This window comes from Periophthalmus magnuspinnatus, chromosome 13 (assembly GCF_009829125.3).
Source record: "Periophthalmus magnuspinnatus isolate fPerMag1 chromosome 13, fPerMag1.2.pri, whole genome shotgun sequence".
Classification (NCBI taxonomy): domain Eukaryota; kingdom Metazoa; phylum Chordata; class Actinopteri; order Gobiiformes; family Gobiidae; genus Periophthalmus; species Periophthalmus magnuspinnatus.
The window spans coordinates 31,244,994-31,259,319 of NC_047138.1; the positions used below are offsets into that span (position 1 = coordinate 31,244,994).

The 14,326-nt window shown below is 46.7% G+C and overlaps 1 protein-coding gene across 1 annotated transcript; it reads left to right on the plus strand.

Annotated features, from left to right (window-relative positions):
* The first annotated feature begins 5,776 nt into the window (after positions 1-5,776).
* Positions 5,777-12,786, plus strand: LOC117380154 (aldehyde dehydrogenase, dimeric NADP-preferring-like). Its single transcript, XM_033976907.2, has 10 exons — positions 5,777-5,981; positions 7,676-7,839; positions 8,133-8,364; positions 8,478-8,563; positions 8,921-9,129; positions 9,713-9,830; positions 10,415-10,556; positions 11,082-11,248; positions 11,540-11,639; positions 12,464-12,786. Exons 1-10 carry the CDS (start codon positions 5,969-5,971, stop codon positions 12,784-12,786), a joined length of 1,554 nt encoding a protein of 517 aa, XP_033832798.1. The 5' UTR covers positions 5,777-5,968.
* The last annotated feature ends 1,540 nt before the right edge of the window (positions 12,787-14,326 follow it).

Below are 14,326 nucleotides of genomic sequence, written 5' to 3' on the forward strand. Positions count from 1 at the left end.
GTGAGTTTAATCCGAATTTTTACAGATAAACACTTGAAGATTTTGGTATTTTTTTGGTCATTATCTGTAAAAAGTTGTTTGATATTTACTGTTTTCTGTATAAATAGTAGTTTTTGCATGCGCTCCCCCTGCAGGTGTCGTGTTGTCAGTGCAGTTTGAGTCAGCTACAGATGTGTAAAACCAAATCTTCAGCTCCCTCGCTCTATCCTCTTTTCTACTGTTGTCTCATATAAATCCCGCCTTGTCTTGCTCTAGTGTTAAATGAGAAATATGTTGTATTAAAGTGTTGTTGCGCCCCCTTCAGGCCACAGTGGGATGGGCTGTTACAAAGGTAAGTACACGTTCGACCGCCTGAGTCACCTGCGGAGCTGCCTCGTAAAGTCCCTGAGTCTGGAGACGGTCAACGGGATGCGCTACCCCCCCCACACCCGGAGCAAGATCCACCTTGCTCGACGGCTCCTCCTACAGTTCACTCTCAGGAGGCTGCGGCGCGTCACTCTCTTCACGATGCTCATGGCGCTGTCCGCGTTCATCGTGCAGGTGAACGCAATATGACCTTATTATTTACCTTATTTTTATTAAACGCTCCATGTTACACTATTTTCTGACCTGCGTTCTGTCGTTTTCCTCGTCGCACACAGACCTGGGGTTGTGTTTTGTTTCGTTCTCACACGTTTAACACACAAACGGATTTAACACAGATTTAGGCTGAAAAAAACTGGAAAAAAAATCACCTCAATTTGTCATATTTGTCTATTAATATTCAAAAAGGAAAGATTAATTCCTCACTTCATTCAATCTAAACAGAAATAAACGGCTGCGACGACGACACATAATGAAATAATGAAGAACTAAAAATAAAACTGCAGGGTACTTCGAACGGTACTTCAAAGTGCGCAACCGTCGATTTGGGACACGGTGTCTGTTTCCACCTCGTGATGTCATCGTGTGGCGATACAGGAAGTGCTCCGCTGTGTTTTTCTTCACAAACCGAATTAACTGATGTAAAACTACAGTAAATCTTTGTTTCATTCACGTGTTAACTGCACATTTAGGCTGAGTTCTTCTCTCAAACTGAAAACACTCTGTTCCACCTTGTGATGTCATCGTGTGGTGATACAGGAAGTGCTCCGCTGTGTTTTTAAACTCCACACACCTTCATTTCTAGAATCATTTGGATCATTTTAACCCTGAAATCGCCACTTATCTCGACTGAACTGAAGGTAAAAGGAGCTGTTCACTTGAAAACTACCACTTGATGACATCACAAGGTGGAACAGAGTGTTTTGAGCTTTGCAGATGTAACAGACTCATAATAAAGTGTGACTCAAACATGTGTGAATAAAAAACAACAAAAACAAAAACTCCAGGTCTGTTTTTTGAGGAGGAAACATCTTTTATAACACAGATTAAAGTTCACCAGAGTTAGTTTTGCGTAACTTTTGACCTTTAAAATGTTTATGTCACGAGGGAAAACAAGACGATCATAATTTAAACTGATTTAAATCTGAGGAACCGTCTGCCCGGTCCCCGTACAGTGCTGCCTTTATGTCGGAGTCATTCTATTTCCCAGGCTCCCGTCCCACTGCGGTCCCACCTCAGCTCACACTCAACAAAGCCTCTGTCCCCGCTCCACAATACGCCCCATTCTATCGCACGTTACCCAGCATGCACCGCTGCCTCGCACACACTGCCCTTTGTCTCGCTCACCTTTGAAATGAGATGACACCACGAGGCACACCGAGCAGACACGGGCTTATCTGCGCTGACGACGGCCACCGCTCCGGGCTAATCGCCAGACTCCAGATGACGTCACGACGGTCGACAGGGCGACGTTACGTAAAACTGACTCTGTGGCATTTAAACCGTGTTATAATGATGTTATCTCCGCAAAATGCACACCTGGACTTGTGTTGTGGTCCATTCACACACTTTGTTATGAGTCTGTTACATCTCCAAAGCTCGAAACGCTCTGTTCCACCTCGTGATGTCATCAAGTGGTAGTTTTTTTTCAAGTGAACATCTCCTTTTACCTTCAGTTCGAGGTCGAGATAAGTGGCGATTTCAGGGTTAAAATGATCCGAATGATTCTAGTGAACGTGTGTGGAGTTTAAAAACACAGCGGAGCACTTCCTGTATCACCGCACGATGACATCACAAGGTGGAACAGAGTGTTTTCTGTTTGAGAGAAGAACTCAGCCTAAATATGCAGTTAACACGTGAATGAAACAAAGATTTACTGTAGTTTTACATCAGTTAAGTCGGTTTGTGAAGAAAAAAGTACAAAAATACAGAAAGTCGCACTGAATTGTAATTGATACTTGATGCTAACAGGAGGCACTGCTCTGTCTGAGGCTCTGTTACTCAAGTTAAACTTTAATCTGAGCTTTGTCACAATCTGACCATAAAGAGCTGACAGAGATGTAACTATAGGGGACATGATTTGTGCTGTTAAAAAAAAGTCCCTCTCAACTAACATTACAGCGACGAGCTAGCATTAGCATTAGCATTAGCCAACAGTCCTAAACAGGATCGTGAACGCTGAAAATGAGCCGTTTGAATACATTTTTCATTTTTCCTGAGTCTTCAAAAGATCTTAAAACCTGTCAGGCTGTGTTAGCTAATATGTGCGTTATGTCACCATGGTAACTGCTGAACATTCCACCACAGACATACATGTACAATGCCGCCAGTATGAAATCCCTCTGCCCATGTCGTCAACACAGTTTTATTTTTATCAGTCACGTCATAACTGTGGCTTGTTTACTTTATGATCGCTAATAATAATGTCATTCTTGGTTCACTTGGGATTTTATAAACAACAGGAGAATGTTACAGGTTATTACTTTAAATAATGATGTTTTATTTTGTTTTTCCAGAGGTTCCTGCACAGATCTGCCTGAACGAAACAAGACCCTGGTCCGTGGCATTTCACATCACGTCCTGATCATTTCTCATACATTTTAATTTGTTTTTTATTTTTTGTTTTACTGTTAGTTTTATATAATTTAGCAGTTTGACGGTGCAATGGTCCATCACATTTTAATGACCTTTTTCAATGTGTGAATGAGTTTAAACATTTCAGTTTGTTCAGTCTGAATTTTAATGTTTGTAAAAATGGATTTTCTTATAAAAATGACATTTGTTTTGGGGCAGCTTCCCTTGTACAGAGCGAGAACGCCGGCTGTGTAAAACCTGCTACACCTCTGTACGTTAGCTCTAATGCATTTTCAAAGGGAGAGTTAGCATTAGCGTTAGCCTCCAAATATCACAAACTATGAAAAACAGAACTGAAAAAACCACTCGACTTAACGTGAGCAACACCACAGCCTCGATAGTAAAACATCACCACGTGCAGCTCTGTTTTACGTAGATTATGAACGTTAGCAATTAGCATCGGGATTATCTTAAATGCTAACGGGTTTAGGTATCTAGGTACTTTTACTTCACTGCATTTGAGAGCAGTGTCTGTACTTTCTACTCCACTACACTTTTGAACAGGACTGAAAAGTAAAAGTATTTTTCTTATTGTGTGATACCTGCAGAAAAGGCTGAAGATTTATTTTTAACACGTTCATAATTTAAGCAAAAGAAAAATAAAACACATCGAATAAAATGATCAATTCAGTTGTTTGTGTTGAACAAACTTCAGCTCAAATCTTTATAAAAAATCACCGCATTTGAAGCTTTAAAAGACTCGAAATCTGTGAGAAATACTTTGACTTTTTACTCTTTAAGTACATTTTTAAACAGTTACGTTAATACTTTTACTTAAGTAGATTTTTTCATGTGATACTTTTACTTTAGTGTTTATTTTCCTCCGTTATCTGTAGTTTTATTTAAGCGACAAAATTGGTACTTCTGTGAGACAATCGGTCAAATCCTCCTGAAGTCGTCCCTCACACTGTTAAATGTTTTAACCCTCTACATGATCCTGGGGTTTTTATTTCCCTTTTGTGTCTGTAAATCAAGATATGAACATTAAAAAGCTGTAAAGACGCGTCATGTGGGGCAGTTCCATATCAGCTCTGTTGTTTTGGTGCGTTTACAGAGTTAATGTGTTATCTGTGCTGTTCTAACCTATGACACTGACTTTTACAGCCCGGGTAATACAAGATATCAAAGAGTCTCATAAAGATTTTCCATAGAACCACGTCTGCTGTAAACTGCTGTGTTACTGTGACATGAGATTAATGTGAAACGCTGCTTTTTGTAATTTTTTTTTGTTTACATATCCCCTGTAAAACTTAAAATATATATATAAAAAAAAGTGATAACAGTTACTTAAAGTGCTCACATGACACTGTTTTCTGATTTGTTTTAATGTTTCTTCATCACAAACAGACCTGAAGTTGTGTTTTGTTTCATTTCACACATGTTTAACACACAAACCCTGCAGATTTAGGCAGAGTTCTTCCTGTTCCACCTTGTGATGTCATCGTGTGGCGATACAGGAAGTGCTCCGCTGTGTTTTTAAACTCCACACACACCTTCATTTCTAGAATCGTTTGGATCATTTCAGCAAATCTGGAATTTCCAATCTCTAAGCTAAAGGTAAAAGGAGCTGTTCATTTGAAAACTACCACTTGATGACATCACAAGGTGGAACAGAGCGTTTTGAGCTTTGGAAATGAAACAGACTAATAATAAAGTGTGACTCAAACATGTGTGAATGAAACAAAACACAACTCCAGGTCTGTTTTTTGAGGAGGAAACAGCTTTAGGAGTTTTACTTTTGCTGTGACAGTAAAGCTAACAACAACTGGCATGCTAACAGTGCACTTCCTGGTTTTCGGACAATAAAGCACTTTATAATCAGATGCAGACAGGACACAGTGACGTTTTGACTTATTATTCAGGCCGTTTTTATGGTCCGTCACCTGCTTGATCTCCATTAAATGTTCCACAGTGGCATTAAAGTCTCCGTGGAGTAAAGCAGGTGATGGCAGCAGGCAGGTCAGATCTGTGGAGTGGCAAGCCCAGTCACAGCAATAGCATTAAAGATTTGACTTGAATTTAACTGGATAAAAGTTTATGTCATACTGTGGGACGTTGTTCAGATTTATGTTTATGTTCAGGTGTGACTACTGCAGGTCCAACTACTACACTTTTGTTGATACTACTACTACTACTACTACTGTTACTACTACTACTACTGTTACTCCTTCGCTCCTGCAGTAAAAGTCGCAGAGGCTGTTGTTCATTTGCTGTTTTATCTGTGACAGTTATAAATGAAGTTGTAAACAGCTCTGACCTGAATCAAACACGAGCGACAGATTATCTCAAACAGGAGCAAAGACAAGGAGCAGAGACCAGGAGGAGAGACCAGGAGGAGAGACCAGGAGGAGAGACCAGGAGGAGAGACGAGGAGGAGAGACCAGGAGAGACCAGGAGGAGAGACCAGGAGGAGAGACGAGGAGGAGAGACCAGGAGGAGAGACCAGGAGGAGAGACCAGGAGGAGAGACGAGGAGCAGAGACGAGGAGGAGAGACCAGGAGGAGAGACGAGGAGCAGAGACGAGGAGGAGAGACTAGGAGAGACCAGGAGGAGAGACCAGGAGGAGAGACCAGGAGGAGAGACGAGGAGCAGAGACGAGGAGGAGAGACCAGGAGGAGAGACCAGGAGGAGAGACCAGGAGGAGAGACCAGGAGCAGAGACCAGGAGGAGAGACCAGGAGGAGAGACCAGGAGAGACCAGGAGGAGAGACGAGGAGCAGAGACGAGGAGGAGAGACCAGGAGAGACCAGGAGGAGAGACCAGGAGGAGAGACCAGGAGGAGAGACCAGGAGGAGAGACGAGGAGCAGAGACGAGGAGGAGAGACCAGGAGGAGAGACCAGGAGCAGAGACCAGGAGGAGAGACCAGGAGAGACCAGGAGGAGAGACCAGGAGCAGAGACCAGGAGCAGAGACCAGGAGCAGAGACGAGGAGGAGAGACGAGGAGCAGAGACCAGGACTTCAGAACAGAGCCATGAGTGACCACGGTGAGTCCCAGGGTCGTCTGAGGGGTTATTTCTGTAAGACCTGGACTGAACCAGGACTAAACCAGGTCTAAACCAGGACTAAACCAGGACTAAAACTGAACTAAACCAGGACTAAATATAAAAAAATAGGATGAAAAAGAGACTTGTCTAATCTCAGAGCCAGGGTTAAATCTTGACCAGCTCAGACCAGGTGGACCTGATGGACTTGGACTGTTCTGTTCATGAATAAAATGGGGTTAAACCAGGACTAAACCAAGACTTAAAGGTGTACTGTGTAGCTTTGGTCTCCATGGAGATATTACCTCTTTGTCTGAAACATTATACCTTTAAATTATTCTTCTTACATTTATCCAGTGAAAGGTGTTTTATGTTTGTTTGTTGTTTTGTTTTGTTTTTTGCTAAGAATGGAAAACATGAAAAACATGCTTTGTTACTGTGAGTGAGGTCGCCCCTCCACAGATCTGGCCTGTACTTTACCTTGGAGACATGGAGACAAGCAGGTGGGTGACTTACCCCCCACCTGAAAAGTTACATAGTCCACCTTTAAAAAGAATTTCAGTACAATGCAGTATTTACTCTGTATTTATTATTTATACTTGTGTTTCGTGTAAATGTATATTACTTTGTCCCACGTGACACATTCAAAGACAGAGATGGGTCACAGTGCGTCTCAGGGCCGTGGATCAGCTCTGGTCCCGGGTCACAGTGCGTCTCAGGGCCGTGGATCAGCTCTGGTCCCGGGTCACAGTGCGTCTCATGCCCGTGGATCAGCTCTGGTCCCGGGTCACAGTGCGTCTCATGCCCGTGGATCAGCTCTGGTCCCGGGTCACAGTGCGTCTCAGGCCCGTGGATCAGCTCTGGTCCCGGGTCACAGTGCGTCTCAGGGCCGTGGGTCAGCCCTGGTCCCTGTCACAGTGCGTGGGCGCGGGGGGTAAGCTGATCCGGGGTGGGCCACAGTCTGATAAACAGGGACAAAGCGCAGCGCGGTCACACGGGCGCAGAGGAGCGAGGAGGAGCGACGCACGTTTTACGCACGGAGCTGGGACACGTTAAACAAGTGGATGGTTTATTTAGCGGTTTGCTCCACCATGCCTCCAGGTAAACGCGCTTTTCTCTGTGTTTGTCCGGACATTTTGACACAAATAACACCGAATATTTCATGAGTGGTTTGGTTTGTCGCTGGCGTAACGCGGGAGACAGTCACTCCGCTTTACGCACGAGTGACGCACAGTGTTTGGACCCGAGTCACACGAGAAGAACTAATGCAGTTTAAAGGATCCGACTCTGTCTAAACCAGGACTAAACCAGGACTAAACTAGGACTAAACTAGGGCTAAACAGGGCTAAACCAGGTCTACACCAGGACAAAACCAGGACTACACCAGGACTTAACCAGGACTAAACCAGGTCTACACAGGGCTAAACCGGGACTAAGCCGGGGCTAAACCAGGTCTAAACCAGGACTAAACCAGGGCTAAACCGGGTGTAAACCAGGGGCTAAACTAGGGCTAAACCAGGGCCTAACCAGGGCTAAACCAGGGTTAAATCAGGGCTAAACCAGGACTAAACCAGGTCTTAATCAGGTCTAAACCAGGCCTAAACCAGAACTAAAAAAGGTCTATACCAGGTCTATTCCAGGTCTATTCCAGGACTAAACCAGGTCTAAACCAGAACTAAACTAGGTCTGTCCCTCAGGTGGGAGTATAGAGCGGCAGGCGAACATACGCGCGCGGCAGGCCTTCCTCAGCGGGAGAGCGCGCCCCCTGGAGTTCAGACTACAGCAACTGCACGCACTGATGAAGATGATCAAAGAACGAGAGTCGGACATCGCCACAGCGCTGAAACAGGACCTGAACAGGGTAAGAACCTGGACTAAACCTGGACTAAACCAGGACTAGAACAGGACTAAACCAGGACTAAACCAGGACTAAACCAGGACTAGAACAGGACTAAACCAGGACTAAACCAGGACTAGAACAGGACTGAACCAGGACTAAACCAGGACTAAACCAGGAGCCAGGACCTGAACAGGGTCAGAACCGGGACTATAGTTGGTCTATCCCAGGTTTAACCCAGGTCTAAACCCAGTTTACCCCAGACCTACAGCAGATCTAAACCCGGTCTAAACCCGGTCTATCCCTCTCTCCCTCAGAGCCAGTACGACACTCCTCTGCTGGAGCTCACGGGGCTGGAGAATGACATCAAAATGGCCATCAATAAACTGGCTGTGTGGGCTGCTCCTCGCCCAGTGGAGCGCTCCGTCCTGACGCTCCGGGACCAGGTGTATGTCCAGCCTCAGCCTCTAGGGGTCGTGCTCATCATCGGGGCCTGGAACTACCCCTGGGCCCTCACCCTGGGGCCGCTCATCGGAGCCATTGCTGCAGGTAAGTTCAGCGTCTTCTCTGTCAGTTTAAGTAAACAAAAGTCAAATGTTTTTTCAGATTCATTTCAAAAAGTGGAGCCTTTATTCAACCTCCCAAATTTTCTTTTGTTCCAGGAAATGCAGCTGTGGTGAAGCCCTCAGAGCTCAGTGAGTGCTCCTCCCTCCTCCTCAGAGCCCTGCTGCCCAGATACCTGGACAAGGTCTGAACACCTCGAGTTTACACCTGATTTAGACCTGATATGGGCCTGGTTTAGTCCTGGTTTAGTCCTGGTTTAGTTTCAATTTAATCCTAGTTTAGACCTGTGGCCTGTACTACGAAGCTGGTTGAACCTGGTCTTACAGGTGGAGCTCTGTCCTGGTCCAGTCCTGGCTCAGTCCTGGCTCAGTCCTGGTCTAGTCCTGGTCCAGTCCTGGCTCAGTCCTGGCTCAGTCCTGGCTCAGTCCTGGTCTAGTCCTGGCTCAGTCCTGGCTCAGTCCTGGTCTAGTCCTGGCTCAGTCCTGGCTCAGTCCTGGCTCAGTCCTGGTCCAGTCCTGGCTCAGTCCTGGTCTCTCCTCAGGACTTGTACCCGGTGGTCCCTGGGGGAGTGTCTGAGACTCAGGAGCTGTTGAGGCAGCGTTGGGAGCACATCTTCTACACGGGCAGCAGCTCCGTGGGTCGACTGGTGATGGAGGCTGCAGCCGCCCACCTGACCCCCGTCACCCTGGAGCTGGGGGGGAAGAGCCCCTGCTACGTCCACCCCGACTGCAACATCAGGGTCGCAGCCAGGTAACAGGACTGGACCGGGACTGGACCGGGACTGGACCGGGACTGGACCGGGACTGGGACAGGACTGGACCGGGACTGGACCGGGACTGGACCGGGACTGGGACTGGACTGGACCGGGACTGGACCGGGACTGGACCGGGACTAAAGCATTACAGCGTGCACACCCTGGTACCTCCTCGCTCAGGGTGTATTATTATATAAACACACAGGGAACAGTGAGTTTTACATGACTCTGTTCTGTTCTTATGTTTCCTCGTCACACACAGACCTGGAGTTGGGTTTTGCTTCACTCAAACATGTTTAACACACAAACTCTGCAGATTTAGCCTGAGTTCTTCTCTCAAACTGAAAACACTCTGTTCCACCTTGTGACGTCATCATGTGGTGATACAGGAAGTGCTCTTGAAAACTACCATTTCATGCTATTTTTAGTTTTGTGTGATACAGGAGCTTTAAGTTTTGACATTTGTACATTACCTGATTTAATATTATATCATATCTGCAGTCGTCCTTACACGATTCTCATGTTTGTGTGTGTGTGTCTCATGTCTGTGTCTCATATTTGTGTCTCATATTTGTCCAGGAGAATCACATGGGGGAAGTTTGTGAACTGTGGTCAGACCTGCATCGCTCCAGACTATGTTCTGTGTGACCCCAGTGTCCAGAACCAGCTCATCGAGTGCATCCGGCTCACTCTGCTGGTAACACCACATATACATCTGTAACAGGTCTACAGGCCGGGTTTAGACTAGACTGGGTTTAGACCTGGTTTAGACCTGGTTTAGACCTGGTTTAGACCTGGTTTAGACCTGGTTTAGACCCGGTTTAGACCCGGTTTAGACCCGGTTTAGTCCTGGTTTAGTCTTGGTTTAGTCCTGGTTTAGACCTGGTTTAGTCTTGGTTTAGTCCTGGTTTAGACCTGGTTTAGTCTTGGTTTAGTCCTGGTTTAGACCTGGTTTAGACCTGGTTTAGACCTGAGTGTTCATGAGAGGTTGTTTTCTTTGCCGTTGTACTTGTACTTGTTGTACTTGTACTTGTTGTACTTTCCTGTTGCTGCCAGCAGAGGGAGCTCATTGTAAACAGAAGTGCATCTTATTTTCCAACAGTAAACTTTATTTAAAGTTAGAAAACGTCAACTACTGTTCCCAGGGTGACCAAAAGAAAGAGGATTAAGAGGATTAGAGCCATAAACCTGCTGCACATGTGCTCTGTGTTTATACAAATGTCCCAGAATGCATTTCCTTTTTAAAATGACCTCATATGATGTTATTTGTGTTTTGATCAGGAGTTTTACGGCGCAGATCCAAAGAGTTCTCCAGATTATGGACGAATCATAAACCAGAGACACTTCAACAGAATCATGAGTCTAATGGAGGGATACACCCCCGTGATCGGAGGACAGAGCGACGCCTCACAGAGATATATAGGTAAGACAGAGACACAGAGACAGAGAGACAGAGGGACAGAGGGACAGAGACAGAGAGACAGAGGGACAGAGAGACAGAGGGACAGAGAGACAGAGGGACAGAGGGACAGAGAGACAGAGAGACAGAGGAGCAGAGACAGAGGGACAGAGAGACAGAGGGACAGAGAGACAGAGGAGCAGAGAGACAGAGGGACAGAGGAGCAGAGAGACAGCGGGACAGAGGAGCAGAGAGACAGAGGAGCAGAGAGACAGAGGGACAGAGAGACAGAGGAGCAGAGACAGAGGAGCAGAGACAGAGGAGCAGACAGAGGAGCAGACACAGAGGGACAGATAGACAGAGAGACAGAGGGACAGAGAGACAGAGGGACAGAGAGACAGAGGAGCAGAGAGACAGCGGGACAGAGGAGCAGAGAGACAGAGGTGCAGACACAGAGGAGCAGAGAGACAGAGGAGCAGACACAGAGGAGCAGACACAGAGGAGCAGAGAGGGTCAGACGGTGCAGAGGATGACTCTTCTTCTCCTCAGCTCCCACAGTTCTGAGGGACGTGCCTCCTCAGTCCAGGCTGATGCAGGAGGAGATCTTCGGGCCGGTGCTCCCTCTAGTGGCCGTGAGCGACATCGACGACGCCATTCGCTTCATCAACGAGCGAGAGAAGCCTCTGGCCCTGTACGTGTTCTGCACCGATCAGAAGGTCTGGACGCCACTTTACACCAGAAACATTTTATTTAACAAGGAAACAGTCCGACCTGGAGTTTTAGAGACGAAAGATTGAGTTAATATTATGCAAATTTTACATCTTTTGTCCTAATCCAGAAGTTTAAAATCAGACCTATGTGTTTGTGTCTCTAAAGTTAAACTCTCTGACACTCGTGGAAACATCTAAACAGAACAGTTTAAAAGCTCCTCCTTAAATCTCCCTCATGTTTCCTCGCGTCTCAGTCGATTCTCGTTCGTCTCATGGACTTTCTCATTTTTTTCTCAGGGCATAGACAAGATGTTAGAGGAGACGTCCAGTGGAGGGATCCTGATCAACGATGTTCTGATGCACTACACCCTCAACTCTCTGCCCTTTGGAGGAGTCGGTGAGCAACGCACTTTTACATGATGGACTATAGGAGCACAGGCAGAGGGGAGGGACCAGGGGAGGGGAGGAGCTGGGTGAGGGGAGGGGCCCGTGAGGGGAGGAGCTGGATGTGGGGAGGAGCCAGGTGATGGGAGGAGCCAGGTGAGAGGCCAGGTGAAGGGAGGAGCCGGGTGAGGGGAGGAGCTGGGTGAGGGGCCAGGTGAGGGGAGAGGCCAGGTGACGGCCCAGGTGAGGGGAGGAGCCAGGTGAGGGGAGGAGCTGGGTGAGGGGAGGAGCCAGGTGAGGGGCCAGGTGAGGGGAGGGGCCAGGTGATGGGAGGAGCTGGGTGAAGGGAGAAGCCAGGTGAAGGGAGGAGCCGGGTGAGGGGAGGAGCTGGGTGAGGGGAGGAGCCGGGTGAGGGGAGGAGCTGGGTGAGGGGCCAGGTGAGGGGAGGGGCCAGGTGATGGGAGGAGCCAGGTGAGGGGCCAGGTGATGGGAGGAGCCAGGGGAGGGGCCAGGGGAGGGGAGGAGCCAGGTGATGGGAGGAGCCAGGTGATGGGAGGAGCCAGGTGAGGAGATGGGCCAGGTGATGGGAGGGGCCAGGTGAATCACATGCGAGTTCAGGCTTTGACCAGGAGGTGTGACCACAGAGCTACACATGGAGCTAGCCCCTACACTCTGCAGTCAAAACATTTAAGCATTTGTTTACCCGTTGCTATGGTGATAGCGGCCGAGCATCGTCATGGTTCAGTCCTGGATTAATCTCGGGTTAGACCTGGTAACATGTTTGTCTCCATGGCGATTTAGCGGTAAATAGTGTGAACACCTCTCCTTCTCTCTCAGGTCAGAGCGGAATGGGCCGGTACCACGGGAAGCACTCGTTCGACCAGCTGAGCCACCATCGCTCCTGCCTGGTGCGCTCGCTGACGATGGAGAGCGTGCACCTGTCACGTTACCCGCCGCAGGACCGGAGGAGGGCGCGGCGGGCGAAGATGGCCATGACCGCTCCCCTAGTGGACATGTCGCGCCGCACTTTCATCTGGGCCGTCAGCGCCACCGTCGTCGCCCTGGGGCTCACGGTCACCCTAGTGGTCATTCTGCTCATTGCAGCCGGACTCAACTGCACCTGCTGGTACTGGAGGGGAATTTACAACTACTTCTGGTGACCTGGGATAGACCTGGTTTGGTCCTGGTTTAGTCCTAGTTTAGTCCTAGTTTAGTCCTAGTTTAGTCCTGTTCTAGTCCTGGTTTAGTTCTGGTTTAGACCTGGTTTAGTCCTAGTTTAGTTCTGGTTTAGTCCTGTTCTAGTCCTGGTTTAGTTCTGGTTTAGTCCTGGTTTAGTTCTAGTTTAGTCCTGGTTTAGTCCTGGTTTAGTTCTAGTTTAGTCCTAGTTTAGTCCTGGTTTAGTCCTGGTTTAGTCCTGGTTTAGTTCTGGTTTAGTTCTAGTTTAGTCCTGGTTTAGTCCTGGTTTAGTCCTGGTTTAGTTCTGGTTTAGTCCTGGTTTAGTTCTGGCTTAGTTCTAGTTTAGTTCTAGTTTAGTCCTGGTTTAGTCCTGGTTCAGTCTAAATTAACTCTAGTTCCACATTAATATTAAAATTTTAAGGTCAAACTAAAGATGGATTTAGATCAAGTTTAAATAAATAAAAGTACCGTAGTGACTCTTTTCCAGCCTGTGGACACATGTTGCTATGGGAACAGTCTTACATAACCTTTAATCTCTGTGTATATGATGTTTATAACTCTGTAAACGGTTTAAAACACTGATCGTTCCTTTTGTACTTGGTGTATGTATAAATATACTGTATTTAATGAGCAGAGGAGTGTACTTTACTTTATACTTTACTTTATACTTTACTTTATACTTTACTTTATACTTTACTTTATACTTTAGTTTACTTAATATTTTCATACATGTTCTTTTCTATTTGCACTGATCTTGTTCTGTAAATGTCAAACTTTTTACTGTAAAATAAATGTTTTTGATGTGGGTGCAGTTTGCTCTTTGGCCGCCAGGTGTCAGCAGAGTTTGTTGTTTTCAATCATTTACCTCCGAGTCAGAGGACTTATTTAAAAGGTACAGTGTGGAACTTTATGGAGGTGGTTTAGTCCTGGTTTAGACCTGGTTTAGTCCTGGTTTTGTCCTGGTTTAGTTCTAGTTTAGTCCAGGTTTAGTCCTGGTTTAGTCCTGGTTTTGTCCTGGTTTAGTCCTGGTTTAGTCCAGGTTCAGTCCTGGTTTAGTCCTGGTTTAGTCCTGGTTCAGTCCTGGTTTAGTCCTGGTTTAGTCCTGGTTTAGTCCTGGTTCAGTCCTGGTTTAGTCCTGGTTCAGTCCTGGTTCAGTCCTGGTTTAGTCCTGGTTTAGTCCTGGTTTAGTCCTGGTTCAGTCCTGGTTTAGTCCTGGTTTCGTCTCCATGGAGATCGACTGTGTCATTGATCCAGGGTGTTTTTCATCGGTTTAAAGCTGCACTAGGTAACTTTAACGCCGAGAGTCCATCATCTACTTGTCTCTATGGAGATGTTATTCCTTTGCTTTGAATGTTCCAGAGTATTGCATTGATTATCTTTTAAGTACAGGTGTTTTAATCGCTTAGAATAACTTGAAAAACATGTATTTTTACTGTGAGCAGGGCCGCCTCTCCACAGATCTGACCTATGACGTGGTCCAGTGTCGTCACGTGTCATACTGTGGAACATTCCAGGTAATATATT

Excerpts from the sequence above, each read along its gene's own strand:
- LOC117380154 (XM_033976907.2), top strand. Across the intron at positions 9,130-9,712 it reads AACATCAGGGTCGCAGCCAG|GAGAATCACATGGGGGAAGT; the intron begins GTAACAGGACTG and ends ATATTTGTCCAG. Across the intron at positions 11,249-11,539 it reads TGTTCTGCACCGATCAGAAG|GGCATAGACAAGATGTTAGA; the intron begins GTCTGGACGCCA and ends TTTTTTTCTCAG.